Raw genomic sequence first — 21629 nt, forward strand, 5'->3', positions numbered from 1 at the left:
AGCACCTGCAGATCTACAGAAGCTGAAGCCCCACTCCCACCATGCCCACACCCTGAGTTATGGCCCCATGTGGTCCCACAGAGCACATCTTCCTCCTGGCATGGTTGTCTTGGTTAAGAGACCCTGTCATGGAGCTCTCCCTCACTCTCCAACAGATGAAACCACTTCAGTCCTCTGGTTTTTATTTGCCTAATCTCTCCCCACATAGGTACCAAGGAAGGGTGACTTCAGAGGGTACACAGGGTTAGACCAGAGGCAGGGCAGCAGGAGTGCCAGGGCTAGACCATCTGCTTTTGAGGCAAGTGTGGGAGATGAGCAAAAGGAACCAGGCAGCCTTCAGAGCCACCAGAATGAAGTGGCCTCCCCAGGGAACGAGGATTTGTGACCTGGGTGTCCCTCCTGGTCCCACCACTTCCCCATGCAGCTCCTGCCTCCTTGGCAGGGAGCTGAAGCAGGAAAGAGGCTTGGGTTGTCTTTCCCTAGAGACCCAAGGCTAGGTGGGTGGTGTTCTTGAAGGGTGGCCTGGGTTGGGGGGCTCAAAAGGTGGCAGTTGTCCATGGCCCCTGGCAGGTGGGGCTGCCATTGCCCTTGCTGCTCCTCAGCTGGGGCTGAGCGCCGGGCTGCCCTCAGGGCTGTCGCTCACCAGACATTCGTTGGATTTGAAGCTCGCCAGGGACTTGCAGCTGGGAATGGAGGCCAGGGAGCCGCAGAGGCCCAGCATGGAGGGCGTGGGGTCCTTCCCTGGGGAGAGAGGGCGGGTAAGGCCGGGCCAACCAGGCTGCATGTATGTGGGGTGGAGGTCCTTGGTGGTGGGCAGAAAGGGGCCAATTCACAGGTCACCCCCAGGAGACATGGCCTCTTCTGGAGCATCTGCCATTTTTAATTAAACCTTGATTGAACAAACTTGTACAGGGCTTAAGACACTGTGTTGTAAACCATCAGTTTACGTCTCTGTCTCCCCCTGAGGTTCAGCCTCCATCCATTTATTAAGCACACAGTGAGCATTTGCTCTGTTTCACACTCTGGGAGTACAGAATGGACAAGACATGGTCCCTGCCCGCACGGAGCTCACAGTCTGGTGGGGGAGACACACACACACACACACACACACACACACACACACACAGTCACAAACAGTGTGGTGGGTTACATGTCCAAAGCCTGCCTTGTCTCAAAGTCGAGTTATCTGATACAGTATAATTATATATCTATATATTTAAATAATTTTAAAAAGACAGGAGGTCCAGGCATGGGGGAAACTGGGAAGGGAGTAACCAAGGTGGAGCCAGGGGGAGGTCAACACAAAATGCATGCGTTGAAGTCCTGGGCATTCACTCGGAGGGAGCCACTAATTTGGTTCCTGGCAGCCAAAGAAAAGGGGAAACATTGGTCAGGCAGGCAGTTCAGTGTGCATGCAGGAAGAGCAAACTAGGCTGAGGGATCCCGGGAGGATGAGCCCTGAGAGGGTGTCAGGGCACTAAGAAAGCCATTGAGCCCTCTCCAGACATGCACACTGGAGGTCCTTTTTACCAACATCCCCATTTTACAGATGGAAATATGGGTCAGCAAAGTGCAGAGACTGACCAAGTTTACAGATAGAAGAGGTGCAGCCTACGTTTGTACTAAAAAAAAAATCAAAAAACCAAAAAAACAAAAAACAAAACAACAACAACAAAAAAAACCCAAGCCAAGCTCCTCATAGGTGTGTAAGTACAGGAAGGGCTGAGAGAATAGCCTGACTGGGGGTGGGGAGCCCTATCCCTTTTCTGAAATGCTAAGGTGAGTGTGGGTGGGGGTGTGCTCACCGATGGGGCCCCAGGGTTCCTCATCCCTCTTGCTCTCTCCCAGGCGCTGGGAGTCTGAGCTCAGGCTGGCCTCTGCTGACAGCGGCTCCGTGCTCATGAAGCTGTGTCTACAGCAGAACAGAAAAGTGTGCAGGTAGTGACATTCCCCCACACCCCACACCCCCGCAGTTCCAGGCCCCAGTTTCCTGAGTCTGAGGTATAGGGACAGCACTTGGTTGAGGCTTACCTCCGATATAGCTTGGAGTTGCTGGCACCCTCGGGCCTATTGAGTGTGCTCAGGGAGGGCCACTGGTTGACCAGAGGTGTGGTGAGCTCCTTGGAACCCTGGGCCAGGGGGGCATGGTCACCGGGGATCAGACCTGTCCTGGGAGGGGGAGGGGGATCAGGCCTGGCTGGGAGAGGGAAGCAAGACTCAGCAAAAGTGGGGGCCAGGGCTTAGAAAGGAAACTTGAGCGGTAAAAATGGGGATATACTGCACTCGGGGAGGATGGCACATGTCTGGAACTACTAGGATCTTTGAGTTAAGGTTCACAAGTCTGAGACCTGCTCCTTAGTAAGGCCATGCTTGTGGTGGCCAGGATTAGTGCACTCATGGTGGAGTGTTTGGGAGTCAGTTGGGATGATATGATGTAGGGAGGAGAGTGGAAAGGGTGGGTACTCTTGAAGGGGTGGGATTTGTGCTGGCTAGCTGGGTCAGGTTCAGGAAGAAAATGTTCCCGGCTGGGGGGAGGGGGAATCACTGGGTGATGTTCGTCAGAGGTCTGAACAATGCGGGTGGCACAGGATAAAACGGAAGGCTGATGAGGAAAGGCTGGTGGTGTCTCTAGCTGATAGGCACTGGAAGCTGAGGGGTCTTAATGTTGGGGGGCAGGTAATGTTTGGCAATCACGGGATCTTGGGAAAAGGGGATGGGATGGGTGGGCTGATGCGAATTGGATGTCGTCAGGAAAGCGATCCCAATCCAATGGAGTCATGTTGGGGTTCACAGGGGTCAGGGCGGGAGGTGGGCTCACAGCTGCTCCTGCAACTCCAGGATCACGCCTTCCAGCTCCCGCTTCTCACGCTGATTTTGTGCGGCTGCCTCCTCCAGCTGCAGCTGCAGCCGCCGGTTCTCCGCCTCCAGGTCCTTCAGCTGCGACTCGCGCAGACGCACCAGCTCCTCCAGGTATCCCTGCGGGGCGCCGGCTCAGCCCGGACGCCCGAAGGGGTCCCAGCTGGAGTGCCAGCCCAGGCCCTGCCCCCCACCGCGCCCAGCTCCCCGCGCCTCGCCCCGCGCACCTTCTGTGCGTAGACAATGCGAAACTTCTGTTCCATCTTATGCCACTTGTTGTACCAACTGTCTTCATCGGTGACGAGGGGCAGATAGGGGTGCTCCGGTGAGTTGTCCTCGCTCGTGCTGCTCTCAGCACTGTGCCTCTCCTCCTCATCCGTCAGGTAGTCGTAGCTTAGGAGCAGGAGCAGTGGGTGGGGCCGGCTCCGCCCCGCCTCGCCCCACTAGCACCCCAAATCCGACCCTTGGGCAGTACACCAGGATGACACTCAGCGCCCTTCCGGTACCTATCTCCGCACTCACCGCAATAACCGGGCTGCTCACCTTTGGGTGAATTTTAGGTAGGGCGTGTAATCGATGACCACCGGTGTCTTCCCGTCTAGAACTTCGCCCTTTAGACAGAAGCTGGGGCAGAAGAGCCACAGGGGTGGGGGGAGGGAATGAGGGGCGTTGGACAGTTGTGGGTGAGAAAGTCCCCTTCACCACCGCCAAGCAGACCCCACCTGAAGTCGATGGCGCTGAGTCCGATCAACATCCCTGTGAGGACAGTAGCTTCCTCCCGCAGCATGATGGCTCCGGAGTCATAGAACCGTCTGCAGGGAGAAGAAAGCTGAGACTCCCAAGGGGGATTTCTCTGCCGGGCTTACTTATTACAAACTTTCCCCAGAGGAAGGAGACTCCTTCCAGCTCACCACCTCACTGGAACTAGCACCCGACCCCGCCCCTCTCACAATGCCTGTTTCCTGACAAGAAACACTTTTCTGTTCTCTAGGCTAATGAACCCCTATCAAAGCACTGGATCACCTCAATCCTTTAAATCAGGGAGCAAATCTTAGTCTTAGTGCTTGTCACACAGTAAGTGAGGTCCTCAAAAGAATTTACTCTAAAATAAGGTGGACTAGGGATAGGCTGTAGTATAAAAAAATCAGACGGGGGTGGAGGGAGACCCCCAATACCTCCCCACCCCCACCAGGGCACATTCTGCCCTGTGATCTCTGACCCTCAGGATCTGAGGATCAGATTCTGAGCAACTCCCCCCACACACACACTCTAAGTACTGAAGCCCTGTACACTGGGACCCAAGAATAGAGTGACTGCCTTTGTTTGCAGAGCTGGCAGGGATATGTGTTGTAGGTCATGGCATGAGGCCAAGTAAAATGGCAAGTGACTGAGGCTTCTGTAGTCCAGTTACCACATCATCTGGGGGAATCGAACTATTACTGCATGCTGGGACTTGTAGTCCAGGTATTGAAGTTTGCTTGTGGGGACTTAAGGCTTAGGCAATGAGCGTGAACACTGCCGTGAACACTGCCGTGAACACTGCCGTGAACACTGCCGTCTGAGAGGTCTGACCTGGTAGTTCGGTTGTCCCGAAGAGCTGTGGTGATGTATTCTGACATACGCTTCTCCATCAGAGCCACCCGGATCCATGCCCGGCCCTGAAAAGCACGATCACCTTTAATTGTCCCAGAGGGACCTATCTGTCCCTCTGGTATGGTTCCCATTCTGAGTGCTGTGGGCAAGGCGTAAGGATGGGGCCCCTATGTCCAGAGCATGGGTCAGGCGTGTTGACCCCCGTTATGGCCCCTCACCTTGGCTCGAGCTGTGCTAATGTTCTCCATGTTCTCAATGCTGCTCACGCAGTTGTTGGGCACTTTGCTGCAGGCCAGCCGGATATAGTCCCAGAAGCCCCGTTGTCCATCTGAGCTGAACCAGCTCACTGGACCTGCTGGGGCACAAGCTGAGCCAGGGCAGGGAGGGGACACAGCGATACCAGGGAGTTTGGAAAAGGTCCATGTCACAAAACACTTGCATGCATAATCATAAGCCACCATACACACATGGACTGCCTTTCTCCCCCCCCCACCCCCCAGCATAAGCAGCAGCTTACCAGCAGAGAGAGAGAGAGTTGCATGCACAACGATGGAGCTGTAGCCACATGACCCTCTCCCCAGTCTCCCAACACTATGCTTTAGTTTCTATGTACAGCCCAGAATGGGGCCCTGGACCAGGGACGGGGTTTAGAAATCCATAGGGGATATTAAAGCAGGACAGTAGCTGAAAGCCACAGGCTGGGGTTGGAAGGGGTAGGTGACGGCCTACCTTTAAATCGGTGGCTGAGGATCTGCTCTAAAATGGCTGCAAAATTAACAAACTCCTCAGACGAATCATCAATGGGCTCTGCTGTGTACTTCTCTAGCAAGGTTTTCACAGAGAACCTGGGTTGGGGGGAGGGGAAGGGGAGGAAGGGTCAGACGGGGTGTCAGAGGAATGGGCCGAGAAGAGGTCATGAAGGGTGTGGGTATAATGGGGGTGGGGGAGGGGAACTAAACCAACGAGGGTTCCAGGCTAGATGGGAGGTGAGGGAAGGTGGCAGAAAGACAGCAAGAGCTAGGGGATAATCCCTAGACCCTTTGTCCCTGCCACACCCTTCAGAGTGGCATTTTTTCAAATGTGTGAACTGACGGTTAATCAGGAGTCAGAAGCCAGTTTGAACCCATGCTCACAAACAGTCTTTCAATATTGTTGGAATGAGCTCCCACCTCTCTGGGGGTGTCACCTGGACCAGAATGTATGGGCCGCACGCAGGAATGTAGGCATGCATTTGTGACTAGCTGGACACTCAGCTCTGGGACATCCCTCCTCCCCACTCTTCTCAGCTAGCCCACCCACGGAACAGCTGCCCAGAGCTAGGCAGTGTGGAGCTTGGGGTGTGGGGGCAGAATGCAGGGTGTGGGTCTGACACATTGGGTGAGAACGAACTCTGGCAGTAGATCCCCAGAAGGGATCTGGGGGCCCAGACACTGGTTTCTCAGGAAGGAAGATAGCTAAAGGAGGCAGGTGAGGCCAAGGGCTTGGAGCCGAGCATCCCCCACGGCTCTCTGCGCCCCGCTTCAGCGCTTCAGCCTCCGGCACCCTCTACCCTCCTTAGACTAGAGTCTCCATTTGCCATCTGTGCAGTGGAGCGGAACAGGGAGAGAGTGCACAGCAGCTAACATCTCATTGCCGCTCTGCTTCTGGAGACAGAGCAGGAGCCCGGTGCCTTGGGACACAAGAGGGACTTGGGTCTGTCCCTCTTTTATTCTATCCATGTTTAACCAAGCTATGCAGTGTCCCCAGAACTATATTTCATGTGTGTCCTCACCACAGCCCTGGGAGGTAGGTCCTCTTATGACAACCTGCCCCATATTACAGACAAGAAGGCTGAAGACTCCAGAGAAGGACTGATCAGTCATGTAACTTGGGAGGAGGCAAGCATTTGGCCCATTCTCTATCCTTGGCTCTTTCTGTTCTGTCTTATGGCTTCCTAGTGGCCATTCTAATTACTGAGGCTTGGCCAATGAGCTGGCTCAGTGGATAAAAGCACATGCCCCTCAGCCCAGTGACCAGAGTTCAATCCCAGGACCTACATAGTGGAAAGAGAGAACTCATTCCCATCAGCTGTCCTGGGATTTCCACACTCACACCATGGCACATGCATGTACAACTAAATAAACAGATAAATAAATGTAATCTTTAAAAAAAAAAAAGTAGTAGCCAGGCATGATGGCACATGCCTTATCTGATCCCAGCACTCAGGAGGCAGAGGCAGGAGGATCTTTGTAAGTCCAGGCCTGCTTGCTCTACATAGTGTATTCCAGGACAGCCAGGACTACATAGAAAGACCTTGTCTTTAAAAACAAAAACAACAACAACAAAATCAAACATACAAACAAGTACCGAGGCTCTAAGTGACCTCTGAGAAGCTACGTGAGAAGCCTCTAGTCATGAAGCACTGGCTACTAAGTTTCCCACTAAAAGGCACAACCAGGAGCCCCTCCCCATCACTGTCCTTTGGGCTTACCAGAGGATGGAGCCTGAGAGTAGACAGTCAGTGTCAGACTGTGCTAGGGGGAAGCAGACTGCAGGATTCAAAGCCTCTTTCCTTGGATGCAAATAGAAATATCAGCACTTGCCCCATTCAACTTTGGTTCAGATCCCAGACAAGGATGGGAGAAGGTGAGAGTGTATTGATTACTGGGCACAGGCCAGGTGAGGAGGCAAGGCTGGGGTAAGGCCATTATCTGAGCTTTGTGATGCACACCACCGATTTGTGGTCATCTGGGTCAGACTTCAGTAGAGGCCTGGGGCTTGGTCAGCATGGCTGCCATCTGCTATCTGTCCTTGGGGGAGCTGAAAGCTGGTCAGAGCCTCCAGGAACCCCACAGTGTGGACCTGGTTAGGAGGAGGATAGCTGCTGGGGTTACCATGGAGACAGGGAGGCCAGGGCCCAGGGGAGCCCGCAGCCTGCTAAAGGGAGCTGTTGGGAGCTGGAGGAGAAAAACGTGACAGTAATGAGGCAGCAGGGTCCCTTGGGATTTGGAGAATTTGTCATGCCCCCAAGCCCCTAAACTATTCCTCATCCTCCACTCTGAGCTACCTCTGAGTCCCTTGGACCTCTCTTTCTCCGGTTCAGTGGCTCTTTCTCCATTTCCCACACACTCTAAGCCCTAGCTCTCCTGGCAGGCAAGAGAAAGATGCACCTAGATTGCCAAGAGCCAAGAGAGGGGCTCATTGAAATAGAGCCATTTCTGTGTGCCAGGCATTGGCTAGTATCTAATGTGACACACCACGACCCAATCTTTAGTGTGGCTTTTATACCTAAGATGTAAAACCTAAGAAAAAGCACCAAAGGCTCAGAGCATGGATAGGAGACTGCCACAGGGGTTGCCCAGCTAAGAACTGAAGCAAAAGCTTGATCCCAGGACTGTGTGGTCCCAAGGGCAGAAATCTCTTGACACCACACCAGCAGGTTTGGAATAGGAAGGCAGAGCAGGCAGCTGTGCTTCTGGCTAGGTCGCAGATGCACATCCCAGCCACTTTCTTACAGGGGTGATGTGCACAGCACTTTTGAGACACTGGGAAAAGCAGAGGCAACATGGCTTGGTATGTGTCCAGAATGCAAAAGAACCTTGGGTAATGGGAGACTGGGCATCAGGTGGGCATGACTTCTGGGTGAAAGAACAGGGCTGAGGTTTATGCGCAGGCAAGTGAGACTGACAAGAAAGGACAACTCAGTCCTGCACCCAAGAGTACTATGATCCAAGATGCAGCACCCCACTGGACACGGAGGCTGCAGGTGGAGAAGGCAACTGGCATGGAGATCCCAGAGGGAGCAGCAAGGACAGGTGGGGCTTTGGGAGAGAGTCTGCACAGCTGGTGGCTTTCTGGCCTCAGGGTAGGGCAGGGTGAGTCACTGCAGGCTAGAAGTGGGAATGATTACTTCCTGGTGTCCAAGAAAGAGGAGAATTTTCCTAGTCCTGCAACTGCCCCACCCTCAGGGATTTAGGGATCCGGGCTCCCAGTCTTCACTTGGACTCAGGAGCTTCTGCAGTTAGGCCTTGGAGGCCCCCTACAACAGGGTAGTGCGCTCGACCTTCATTGGATGGGTTCAGGGCCTTTGTGCACAGTTGGTCCTGCTACAGGCTGCTGCTACCCAGAAACACCATCCTTGCTTTACAGAGGGTCGAGCATAGTAAAGTCTCTCAAGAAAGCTCCACTCCAAGAGGCTAAGCTGGCAGGGGTGCCAAGAGGGGACTTGGAGGACATCCACCCCCAACCCCATTGAGTTCCCTCTGCCCACCCTGCCCCCCACTGCCAGGGAGAGAGTCAGCCATCCTCCCTCCTCCCCCTCTCATATACAATGTCACTTCCTGGTTCTCACAGGAAACTGCAGTGCCAATTAAACTCTCTTCATCCCCCCCAAACCCTAGGCCGGGCATAGGCCTGGCTTAGCCAAGAAAAATAAGGACCGACATTTCAGCCTGCCTCCCAGTTCCGGGCCTGGGATGGATATACAGCACGTTCCTCCCTGCCCTGCCTTTTCTCAGCGGCTGCAGAGCATTCTTGTGGGCATGCTCAACCCTTAGGTTTCTCAACCCGCTCTAACCCCTCTAACCACCCCACCCCGACCGCCAGCGGCACCCACCTGCACACGGTGATCAGGTTCCTGCGCTCCACGATCACGTTGCGAGAAGATGCTTTCTTGGAGGGCAGCCCCAGAGCCATGGTGGTCTGGACAAAGCTCGCTTCCATCCAGATGTGCGGCCACTGCTGCCGCCGCCCGCTGCCCCCCACCCCACCCGGCGCCCCGGGCCCCCCTCGCAGGATCACGGCTGGGCCCTCTGCCCCCTGGGGCCCTTCGTCCTCTTCACTGCCATCCCTCGGCCTCGAGGCCTAAGGCCGGCCCCTTCGCTCCCTCCCCCGGCAGCGGTTCTGGAGCAAAACAAGGCCGGGGAGGGAGCTCTCCGAGGTGCTGAGCCGGGGCTCTTCACCCCCTCCCCCAGTCGCCCGTCTCCCCTCCTTGGCCGGTGACGTCAGGGCCATAAGTCCCCGCCTCTGGCAGCCCAGGACCAATCAGCAAAGGGCACAGGGTTTGGGGGAGGGGAAGGACTGAGGCCCTTGAGAGAGCGGAGGGGGTCCCCCTGAGAGACAACGGAGATTGTGTAGAGAAGGGCCTTTTTCTCCACCCCCACACTCAAGGCTGGGGATCCTCGCCTGGTGTCTCTGCTTTGAGGCTTTCCTTGTTTCTGACATGAAGTCGGTGCTGTCTCAGGTTTCTCACTATACCCTAAAGAATGGAGACCCTCACCTCCTGCATCTTTATCCCATCCCTGCTTCCTATCCATTCATCCCAGCTTGTAAACCCAGCCCAGGCCACTTTTACAGACTGCAGGTGGCTTTAAGGTGCTAATCCTTCAGAAACTAAAGGCAGCCACAGAAGCTGCCTCTTCTATCTCTGCGGGGGGTTGCATTCGTCTGCAGTAGCCAAGCAAGCCAGGCTCTCCACGAGTGGAGGATGGGAACTCAGCGAAACCATTTGAGTCCAGAGCTTGGAACCACTCAGGGAATCACTGGCAGCCTGGCGTCCTGGACTCCATGGGAGTTCTTAGCAGCAGCCACCCCACCGACCAGTAGATTTAAGGATTAACCCTTTGGCAACCTACGTTGACGGGCGGGGTGGGGGTCAAAAAGGGTTAGCTTTGAGCTGGGCAGGACTTGAAGGTATAATTTGGCTTGGCTTCTGTACTACCGTTGGCTTCCAGGTTGCTCGTCACGTCTCTGCTTGCCTGCTCCATTCCTGGTAAACCACTTCCAGGATTTGAACATCGCCCGTGTTCCATTGAGTTGTTCCCCTTAATGTGGAATGTACGAGTATAGATTATGGATATCAAAGAATTATCAGATCTGATTTGCACTATTTTCTCTCATTCTGCAAGTTGTCTTTTAAAATTGTTGATACTGTCATTTAATACTCAAAACCCTTGAATTTCCATGAAGTATCCAACCTAGCCTTTGTTGTTGTCTGTATCTTTGGTGTCAAATCCTAGAAATCACTGCTTTTGTATGTTTTGGGTTTTTGTTTTTGTTTTTTTGCTTGTTTTGTTTTGAGGCAGGATCTCACTATGTAGCTCTGGCTAGCCTGGAATTCCAGTTGTAGGACCAGACTGTTCTCACACTCACTGAGATCCTCCTGCCTCAGCCTTCTGAGAGCTGGAATGTACTACCATGCCCAGCTCCTCTGTAGGTTTTTGAGATCGTCTGTGAGGCTGGACTGAAACTTGATGTAAACCCAAGAATAACCCTGAGCTCTGGGTCCTAGTGTCTCTGCCATGCCTGGCTGCCTTTTTTCTTTTCTGTTTTCAGTGTTGAGGATTGAGCCCAGGGCCTGCTGGTTCTAGCCAAGTGCTGTGCTAATGAACAGCACCTCCAGATGCCCTGCTTTCTTTGACCTGTAAAGGCTTCTTGCTTGTAGATCTGTGATCCACTTTAAGTGAGTTTTGGTTATACTATCAGGTACTATCTCCCCTGCCACCCCAAGACCAGTCTTGTCATACACACACAAAATGATTTGACCTAGGAGTCTAGCCAAGCTCTCTGTTCTACCCCATTGGCCTATATGTCTGACTTATGTCTGTTGTAGATCTTGATGAATGAAGGTTTCCAGTAAAGCATTTTTCCTTGTGCTGTGGTGTGAACACAGGGCCTCACACATCTAGACAAGTATTATACCACTGAGTTGTAACCCAGCTCGGTCTTAAGTTTGGAGATCAAGAAACATGACCTGTTCTTTGTCATATCCTGACTTATAACAGCTTCCTTCTTTTTCAGTATAGATTTATCACCTATGTGTTCAACAATATAACATTCCCAGCGTTGAGACTTTAAAGAACTGGAGAAATGTATACAAGAAGATATGACTACTTTCTCCTCTTCCTCCTCCTCTTTTTTCCTCTTCTTCATCTTCCTCTTTGTTTTTTTCAAAGATATATATATACCCTTGAGTACACTGTAGCTATCTTCAGACACACCAGAAGAGGGCATCAGATCCCATTACAGATGGTTGTGAGCCACCACGTGGTTGCTGGGAATTGAACTCAGGACCTCTGGAAAAGCAGTCAGTGCTCTTAACTATTGAGCTTTTCTCCAGCCCTCCTCCTCCTCCTCCTTTTTGTGAGATGAGGCCTCACCAGGTAGCATTGGGTATCTTGGAAATCCACCACCCCCTGCCTTCTGAGTGCTGGGATTAAAGGTGTGTGACACCACAGGTAGCCAGTGATCACTTCTTTCGACATTAGCTTAGGAGACTCATTTTTTCTTGTGTGTTACTTCAGTGTGCATCTGTGGCATGTGTACCCATTCTACTGTGAGGGTAACCTTATATTCAAGACGAGGCAGAGTCAAGAAAGCAGGGAACACATGTGTGTCTCCATAGAGGGAAGTACAGGAAACTGGTTCCTGGGGGCAGGGGTGGAAAACAGCGCACTGAGAAGAGAATGCTGAGACAACACAAGAATATTGGCAGCCAGGACTGGGAACCAGAGGAGCCCTGGGAACCTACATGGTTGAGACTCTCGGGAGAAGCTTCCTGCTTAAAGCCATCTCTAATGGTTCTAAGAACATAGAAGCACAAGGCTGGACATTCTATCCAGGAGTAGAATAACTCCAAAAAAAACAGAACAAACAGAGGCTAGCTAACTAACTCTCCTTTCCTCCATCCTCCATCCTCCTCCTGTATCTCCTTTTAGCAGAATCTGGGAGCAAGTGATGGAGTCTGGAGAACCAGGTAGCAGAGTCATAACTCAGCTGGACACCAGAGAGATTTGGATAGAAAAGTAAGTACCTTGTAGAGGCAAATTCTGCCTTTTACCCACTCAGCCTCTAAGCAGCTCTCTGTGCCTGTTGGAGCAAGAACAATTCCATGATTCTGCTTGACAAGATACCACTCTCCTTTGCGATGTGAGGATACTCAGGTGCCTTAGCTCAGATGCCTTGGTGGTGCCAAAGTCTCAATAACAACAGCACCGTCTCCCTATGGGCCGGTGCTCCCCATTTCTTCAGAGTCCTATAACCCAATGGCTACATTGCAGTCCTTGGGTCAAGGAGAGGAAAATTAATATTCAGAGAGAACATAGAACACAAAACTTTTTTAAAAAGCATGCACAAGACTTATTGTGCAAACAAGAAGACCTGTGTTCAGATCTCTCACAGTCATGTAAAAAAAAAAAAAAAAAAAGGGCTAGCAGCACCTGCCTGTAACTCCAGTCTGGTGAAGGCAGGGGAGATGGAGACAGGATGACTCCTGCGGCTTGCTGGACAGCGAGTCAAGTGGAACTGGCAAGCTCCAAATTCAGTGAGAGATTTTCTTAAGATTTTAATGCTATGAAGAGACACTATGACCACTGTAACTCTTATAAAGAAAAACACTGAATTGGGGCTGGCTTACAGTTTCAGAGGTTTAATACACTATCATGGTGGCAAGAAGTATGGTGGCATGTAGATGTGGTGCTGGAGAAGGAACTGAGAGTTCTACATCTTGGTCTGCAGGGGAGCAAACTCAGGCTATCCACCCCACTGGGCATAGCTTGAGCATTATGAGCGGGCAAGGCCCTCCTCCTAGTAACAAACTCCCTCCAGCAAGGCCACACCCCTCCAACCAGGCCATACCCCAACCAGGCCACACCCCAACAAGGCCACACCCCTCTAACCAGGCCACACCTCCTCCAACAAGACCACACCTCCTCCAATAAGGCCACACCTCCTAGTAGTGCCACTCCCTATGGACCAAACATTCAAACTCATTAGGCTAGTCCCATTCAAACCACTACAGAGATCTGTCTCAAAAAGAAAGTTGGGTGTAGTGGCACACACGCCTGTAATCCCAGCACTGGGGAGGCAGAGGCAGGCAGATGTCTGTGAGTTCAAGGCCAGCCTGGTCTACAAAGTGAGTACAGGACAGCTGGGGCTGGTTACACTGAGAAGTCCTGTCTTGAAAAACAAAAAAAGGAGGGAGAGAGGAAGACATCCATTGTCTCTACACTCACACATGCATGACACGCCCCTATATACCACACACCAAAAAAGACAAATATTCTCAGAGAGTCTACAATCCTTGGTTTGTTTATATTTGTTTTTTCAGTTTTTGTTTTATTTCTTTATGTCTTCCTGGTTTTACTTCTTGGAGATAGGATCTTATGTAGTTCAGGCTAGCCTCTAATTATAGTCCTCTTACCTCAACCTCCCAAATGCAGGAATTAAAGTCATGGGTCACTGCACCTAGCAATTTTTTTTTTTTTTTTTTTGTAAATGGCTAGTGGATATTTATATATTTCCTCTATTGTATTAGTTATTTTTATTATATTGTTAGCTAGCACATTTATTTATTTTTCAAATTGTATAGCTAGATTTTTTGTTTTGTTTTTCGAGACAGGGTTTTTCTGTGTAGCTTTGACTATTCTGGAGCTCAATCTGTAGACCAGGCTGGCCTTGAACTCAGGGATCCTCTTACCTCTGAACTGCTGAGATCAAAGGCATGTGCTGGCTGGATAACTATGCTTGCAGAATGTGGATTCTCATGGTCAGTAAGATGGACTTATAAAACCAGACATGCACTCCCTCCAGGGGGGCAGGCCTCCTTCAAGTCCAAACAGAAACTGGCTGTTACCCCCACAACAGTTACACCTCTATGGCACTTAGTAGGCACTTCTGTTGGCAGCTTGGTATTATAATGTGTGGAGTCTCGCACTAATAATATCACTGAAGTCTTTTCTCCCCAGTGTCCTGATTAATCCTTTCTATCACTCTTAAAGCTATCCATCAAGGAAGAAGTTTCCAGGTCAGTTCCAGACTGATTTCTCTATGCCATGCAACCAAAGTGTGTGCTGTCTTTTACCACTAGTGTGAGCATTCACAGTCTTATCTTGCTTGGTAATACCCTATGGTTCTTTTCTTCTTCCTCTCACATTCCTGGGTGCTCCTAACATCACTTTGCAAGTAAAGACTTGCCTTTGACTCTTTGACTCAGATGCTACTTTTAGGAGGAAACCCAAACAATAGTGTTTGATATCCAAGTTGTCCTAGGGAGCAGACCCCCTGAACAGAATTATAGATTGGATCATGTGTCACACATATGGCAGCTCCATATGGCAGAATTCCATTGACAAGATAAATGGGATGCTAATGCCGCTGGGGTGTGAGAGCCTTACCCATGGTGAACTAGTATGTGATGAAGAAAGTCAGCACCTATGCAATTGCCCTAATATTTGAGTATAAGGTATAACCAGTGGTTATAAAAATGGGGGAAAAAAAAAAAAAAGGGGGAAAGAAAGAAAAAAGAAAAAAGAAAAAAACCTAAAACAAAAAACCAAAAAAACCACCAGGGCATAGTAAGTGCTCCATTCCTGTAACCTTGGCATTCAGGAAACAAGAGGATCTTGGGGTTTTTTTTTTTTAGTGAAAACTTGTCTTTAAAAAAGATCACAGAGGAGGTTGGAGAGATGACTCAGTGGTTAAGACCACTGACTGCTCTTCCAGAGGTCCTGAGTTCAACTCCCAGCAACCACATGGTGGCTCACAACCATCTGTAATGGGATCTGATGCCCTCTTCTGGTGCGTCTAAAGACAGTGACAGCGTACTCATATAAATAAATAAAATCTTTTTAAAAAGTTAGTTGACTGCTGTTAGATGCTATCAAAATGTAAAAGGAAAAAGATTTCTCATCAATCATAAACTTGGGATATAGATAAAGCCAGAAGTCCTCCATGACAAAATGCAAAGAAACACAATACATCTCCTGCAACCTATGGAAGCAGAATGTGCTGAAAATCGATTCTGCAATCTGATTTGGAAAGTATGAGACCCTGGGAGCTCACAGCCTACTAAGGAGCAGACTCTACTCTGAGTCCTAATATGGGACTATAAATTCTGGTACCTAACGAAGGCTTCTTCCCAATCCTTGGAGCCAAAGAAGCAGCCCCTCCTCCTTGGTGGAAGATATCTCACAAAATGACTCAAGGCTCTCAGCCAAGTACTATGGTCAAGTCTTATTATAGACGAGGTAAGGAAGAACTTTCCCAGATGTGGGAATACAAGAGGGCTGCAGGGACTGACTAATATCTCAGCAGACATCAGAAGAGCCTGCTTGAGTAGGGACTTTGGGAGTACCAGACTGGAATCAGGAGTTAGAACACTAGGCTGAATGAAAAAGAGTTGATTGATATGGGAATGCAGTACTATACTCATTAGATATGACATTTTACAGGTTTGACAAGGACTCCTGAAGCCAGCTGCTGAGTGTCACTGGGTTGCATGGTCAAAACACGTGTTAATGACTTGGGAATGTTGGAACTTCTGCAGGGGAGGGGGACAAGAGACACAGAGAGGCGGGCATGCACCATAGGACTTGTATTACAGCTGGGCAGTGGTGGCGTACGCCTTTAATCCCAGCACTTAGGAGGCAGAGGCAGGTGGATTTCTGAGTTTGAGGCCAGCCTGGTCTACAGAGTGAGTTCCAGGATAGGCAGGGATATACAGGGAAACCCTGTCTAAAAAAAAAAAAAAAAAAAGTTGGGAGCCGACTTTAATCAGAAAGCGGCTAGAAAGTAGAAAGTGGCTATCAACTTTGCAGCCATCTGGAACCATATACCCCGATAGAGACTTGTTTTTCAACAGCCTACAACAGCTGAGCACACTCTGACAAACATCTTGTTTATCCCACAGAGCTTGTTTTGCTGTTTTGTGACCCCAGCTGCATGGTGCACGTGGTAAAGTGTCTTCACCTGTGTTTTCCTGCTTGTGCTTGTAAATACCCAGGATTTCCTTGTAATAGGGTCAATAGGAGAAGTCAGTGTGTGGTGGTCAGTAGGGGGTGTGAATATAGTGTGTGGTGGAGACAGTAAAGGAGACTTGACTACAGATCCTCTGGCTTGTCTCTATTCTTCGAGTCTCTTGCCCCTCCATCCCCACTCTCTCTCTTGACCAGAGCACTCAGCCCCAAAGAGTGGGGCAGTGTGGACAGCAACATAGTAGCCCCAAAGCATGGGGCAGTGCGGTCCTCAACAACAACAAAAAAGAATTCATATCACATAAGACCAGAAACACTGCTGTCCACTGGGCTTCTCACAAGAACCCAGAAATACTCCCTTCAATAAAGTCATAAGTGTACAAGGTGGTATAGACCAACTGGCATCCTCAGCTCTGTGATTGCTCTCCTCTGCAGTCTGCAGTGGGCAGGCGTGGGAGCCACTCAGGCCTTGACTTCCTGGAGTCAGTGATTATGACAGGAATTCAGAATAGAGACCAGAAAATGTGTGGTCATCAAAACATAATCATTCATTTACCAGCATGACTAAGAAGTTATGAATTCTTGGGCAGGTGAACAGCCAAGGAAGAGGTCTCTTCCCTTATATAACCCAAAGCAGGCAAGCAAGAGAGAGCAAGAGGCTGACAGCAGCCACTAGTCAAAGGCAAATCACAATCTTTACCTGGTGGCCAGGTCCAACTGTATTTCAGATACACAGCCTACTGATCGAAGAGGAAGCTAGTTCCCTTCTGGAATCTTCTAATACTATTGAAGTTGTTAACACCACATTCTTCTTCTAAGGTGCAATTAGCCATTTATCTGAACTGCTGTACACTGAGCAAATCTTATAAGGCTTTGAATACAGAAATCTGAGATTGGGGGACCAACATGCTAAGTGACTGTGAATTCCTTCTGTTGTTTGTCCCCAGGTAAAGAGAAGGGCTTTGAATCTGAGACTGGGGGACCAACTTAGCAGAGTGGAACATGTTACAGAAGATGATGATCAGAGGAGACCTCACCATAGATTCACCTGGTGGAGGTTTCTTTAATCTTGAACATAATTGGGATCAATGTACTTAGTAGCTACCAGAAACCTCTCATTTGTTTCTTGAAATAAGAGTGAAAAAAAAGGGGGTCTGGCAACACAGCTCAAGGGGCTTGCTGCCAAGCTGGACAACCTGAGTTCAAGTCCCAGATCCCTCATGTTGTAAATTATCTCTTGATTTCCATGTGTACACAGTGACATGCTTGGGCACCCCATATTCAAATATAACTATAAAACTTTTAAAAAGTAGTAGGAAAGGCCACACAGGAAGACAACCCCTTCTGCTGAAATAGTAAATCAGAAATAACTCCTTGTCCCACATAGAAAGCAGTGATTGTTACTACTCTAAGGGATACAGCCATGGTGGTACCTAAGGTCCACCAATTTCAATCCCTGCAGATGAGGTGAACACAGACATACAGTACCAGCGAACCACCAAGCCAGAGGCAGTAGCAAGTAGGTGTTAATTTAGTGATGGAAGATTCAAAGCCCATCTCTTTCCCTGGGGACAAACAACAGGAGGAATTCACAGTCACTTCCCCTTGGGGACTTTCCTGCTTTCTGATGCAAGAGAGTCCAAGGGGACCTGGACCACTCTGGTATTCCATGGGACATCTTCCTCATCTGCTGTATTGATGATGATGGTGGTGGTGATGGTGATGGTGATGATGATGATGATGATGATCAAATTGAACCTGGCTTGCAGGAGACCTTCTGGATGCTCTCAAAAGGCCTCTGCTTGCTAGAGGGGAAAAGCAATGCTGCAAAGAATCATGGGTCTTTGTGTAATTTGTAGGGGTCTGGTGATCTGGCTTTCTGCCATTAAGGAAGTTTGGCAGATTCCTTCAGATCTCTGAGCTACAACAGGCTATACTGAAAATACAGCTCCTGCCTATTTACTGGGTAACTCAGAAGGCTGCTAGTTTTTACTGAGGCCCCAAATAAGAGGGGTTTTCAGCTTGAGGCTAAGATGTAATTTCCCTGCCTCATGAGTCCTTATAACTCAGCAAATGCTGCCTAGCCTTGACTCATACTGATGCTTCAGGGAGTCTCTGGAAAACCCAGAAGGCTCTGGAATGAGGCCATACCATCTGCAGTGAGAGGGTACTGAAAAAGAAAAAAAGAAAAAGAATCTAGTGTAGCCAAGATGTAATTGGCCATGCCGGTAAGCCTCTTCACTCCTAGGGGAGTAAGACAGGAGAGTCATGAGTTGCAGGCTCCTCTGAGCTACACAACAAGATCCTGATTCAGAAAGAAAGAAACAAACAAACCTGATACACTTGATGTGCTACTGAGACCCAACCACTGTCATGATGTCTGGAGTTGCCCATAATGAGCTGTGTTCTTCAGAAACAAGAAGTCACAAGGTTGTGTGGTCCCAGCAGTAAACCCAGATGATGGAGATGTCACATCCTGAGTAAGTGGGAAGGGTACAAGAAATTACGTGAGCAGAGAGACAGACCCCAGACCACCTCCTCTGTTGGACCTGCTCTCTCCGTTAACTGTGATTCAGGCTGCTTGGTGAATTCTCTGTCAGCAGCTGCCTGAGAGGGAAAGCATCTGGTCTGTCTCACTCACAAATAGCTCAAAGAGTTGGTGTGGATCCCAGTTGCCCTCAAAGGTATTGGTAAGGAGAACCCCTCCCTGGGGGACCCAACTTCAAGCGATAGAACCTGATTATTAGCACAGGGCAGAAGGACAAAGTGATCTAAGCTAAGGACAGACAGATCACAAACTACAAGCAGTAGCTGGTGGCTTGTCTGATGGGAAAGAACAAGACTGGAGACTGAAAACAGGACTTTGTGTGGGAGAGCAAGCAGATCGATGGATGGATTGGAGTTAGCAGAGTCTGAAGACCTGTGTGTCAGACATCAGTACCTGCCAGGAAGAATTCTATGCAGAAGAGACATAGAGAAACCATGGGGGACAAGATAGCTTAGCCAGTAAATGCCATCTGGCATCTATCAGAGTGTCTGATTCATCTATGGGACTCTGAACAGCATCATGCTGGATTGGCTCACTTAATCATAAAGGAGATGTCACAGTTGACCTGTGACTTCAGGGTTCACTGATTGCCATTGTTTTGGTTTTTGAGACAGCCAGTCTGGCCTCAAACCTGCTCTGTAGCTGAATTTCCGATCCTCCTGCCTCCACCTGAGTGCTGAGATGACAAGCATACTCTGCACACCTAGCTCTTCTTAAACATTACTGGTTTGCTTTGTTTTATTTTGTGTGAGGGTGTGAGTAGAGACACACACTGTCCTGGTGTCGATGAGGAGATCACAGGATTGTGAGTCACTTCTTTCCTTCTGCCTTGTGGGATCCAGGAATCAAACAGGCGTCAGTCAGGCTTATTCACAAGTACCTTTTCCTGCTGAGTCATCTCATTTCACACACACACACACACACACACACACACACACACACACACACACATGCACATATGAGTGTGTGTGTGTCTATCTATCTATCTATCTATCTATCTATCTATCTATCTATCTATCACCTAGCTATAATAGCCATTTTAGGAAACTTGAAACAGTATCTCATTGTGGGGGCCTTTTTTGTTGATGTAGTTTTTGGTTTGGGTTTGAGAAAAGGTTTCTCTGTGTAGCCCTGGCTGTCCTGGAACTCACTCTGTAGACCAGGCTGGCCTCAAACTCAGAGATCTGCCTGCCTCTGCCTCCCGAGTGCTGGGAATCAAAGTGTGCACTGCCACCACCCCACTTCTCACTGTGGTTTTGATTCACCTTTTCCAACGACTAATGCTGCCAGGTCTCTTCCCGTGCACATATTCTAGTGGCCCTATGTGGAAATTTACAGAGATTCTATTCAGTTCTTTTTGACCATTTCTTAGTTGGGCTGTATTTTTCTGCGATCAATTTGTTTGAGTTTATTTATCTATTTATTTTTATTTTACGTGTATGAGTGTTTTGCCTGCATGTGTACCCACAGAGGCCCGAAGAGGCCACTGGATCTCGTGGAGCTGGAGCTGGAGGTGGGTGTGAGCTGCCATGTAGTTCATGTAGATGAAATCTGAGTCCTCAGAAAGGGCAGCCAGACCTCTTAACCGCTGAGCCATCTTTCCAGCCCCACGGCTACTTTATGTACTGATTTCTCCTAGTTGATTAAACATACCTCTGAATTCAAATTTATATAAAGTCTATTTTAGATTTTCTGCCTATATTGAGACGTTGACAAATGCTAGGCTTGTTTCCCCTTCCCTAAGTGGCAAACTTCTTTGTCTGCCTGCCCCTTCATGGGGAAGAAGCATTTCAACAGCAAGAGGATGGTTGCTATAGGCCACACCAGATGGGTGTTACCAGGCAATAGAGGTTCGATTCTAATCTTAGTTTATTCAATGTTAATCATTAATGTGTGGCTACTTTTGCCAGTGCTCTTTCTGTTTCTGAGATGAGTATGGGATTTTGTTGTTTGTTCGCATCGAGTGTTGCATTTGTGGATTTTTCTAACGGCATCCAATTGTATTTCCCAGGAGTGTCCATTGGATTGAGCTGGTCCGAGGAAGAAATGAGAAATGAGGTGGAGGAAGGCATTACTCTGCTGTCTATCCATCATCTGTCTATCAAGATCGACTACTTCATTGGCAAGGAATCATCTCGCTCTTCTGGCAGCTGGTTAGGCACACGCAAAATCCACAGAGCCGGCAGGCAAGCCAGGCTCTCTGGGGCAGGAGCTGATGTCACAGCTGTCCCCAGTACAGTTACTTCTCCGGTGGGCAGGGGGAAGCCTTTTCACTGATGGGGTACGGAAGATCCAGAACATAGGGGTTTGATTCACTTTGCCTCAAGTCAGCTGGCTGTACATGTTAACCACATATGCAGGACATCTTCCCGGCAATGCTTAGAGGAGTGTAGGACTGAGGAACCAGATACCAGAGCCAAGAGCTCAGATTCATCAAACTGACCAAGACGCCACTCTAGTGGAACTTGCTGAAGGCTTCTCTCAGCATTTGACTAAGGTTATACACTGTGTGAAGCAGCCAGGAGCCCTCCTTTCATGCGGTTGTATTAATAAACTACTACCAATGTGATCATTAAAATGTTTTATTAGCATATACTAATTATATGTAAGGCTGGGTTTTAACATGATATTTTCACATGTGATGTATTTTCCTCCCTAGTACTGACCAGGCCCAAGCCTGCTTAGCCTCTGAGATCATTGTGCATTCAGGGTAGTGTGGCCATACCTTTCATAATGTCTTTCAACTGTATTCTCTCCCTGTTTCCCCTACTGCCTCCCCCACTGATGCTCATTTTTCCACAGGTACCCTTTCTAGTGTGTGTGTGTGTGTGTGTGTGACAGGGAGAGAGAGAGAGAGAGAGAGAGAGAGAGAGAGAGAGAGAGAGAGAGAGAGAGATCCAGAG

At 49.4% G+C, this 21629-nt stretch overlaps 1 protein-coding gene and 1 long non-coding RNA gene across 8 annotated transcripts; one reads left to right on the top strand and one right to left on the bottom strand.

The window, feature by feature from the left end:
* Positions 1–165: 165 nt before the first annotated feature.
* Rundc3a (RUN domain containing 3A) lies at positions 166–9410 on the bottom strand. 7 transcript variants are annotated; one of them, XM_076935726.1, is made up of 11 exons: positions 9044–9410; positions 5179–5294; positions 4668–4801; positions 4429–4514; positions 3579–3668; positions 3400–3480; positions 3084–3249; positions 2819–2976; positions 2032–2193; positions 1806–1912; positions 166–741 (listed from the first exon to the last, which is right to left on the bottom strand). In XM_076935726.1, the coding sequence occupies exons 1-11, from the start codon at positions 9148–9150 to the stop codon at positions 599–601; spliced, it is 1350 nt and encodes a 449-aa protein (XP_076791841.1). In that variant the 5' UTR covers positions 9151–9410; the 3' UTR covers positions 166–598. The 7 variants fall into 7 exon arrangements, with proteins under 7 accessions (XP_076791841.1, XP_076791840.1, XP_034360639.1 ...); XM_076935725.1 differs by having other exon boundaries at positions 4668–4804; XM_034504748.2 differs by having other exon boundaries at positions 2032–2169; positions 9044–9408.
* On the top strand, positions 7891–21295 carry LOC143442654 (uncharacterized). The gene is made up of 3 exons (XR_013110991.1): positions 7891–8001; positions 12144–12230; positions 20738–21295. It is a non-coding gene; the product is annotated as an uncharacterized LOC143442654 (long non-coding RNA).
* Positions 21296–21629: the final 334 nt, after the last annotated feature.

Source organism: Arvicanthis niloticus, chromosome 6 (genome assembly GCF_011762505.2).
Source record: "Arvicanthis niloticus isolate mArvNil1 chromosome 6, mArvNil1.pat.X, whole genome shotgun sequence".
NCBI classification, from domain to species: domain Eukaryota; kingdom Metazoa; phylum Chordata; class Mammalia; order Rodentia; family Muridae; genus Arvicanthis; species Arvicanthis niloticus.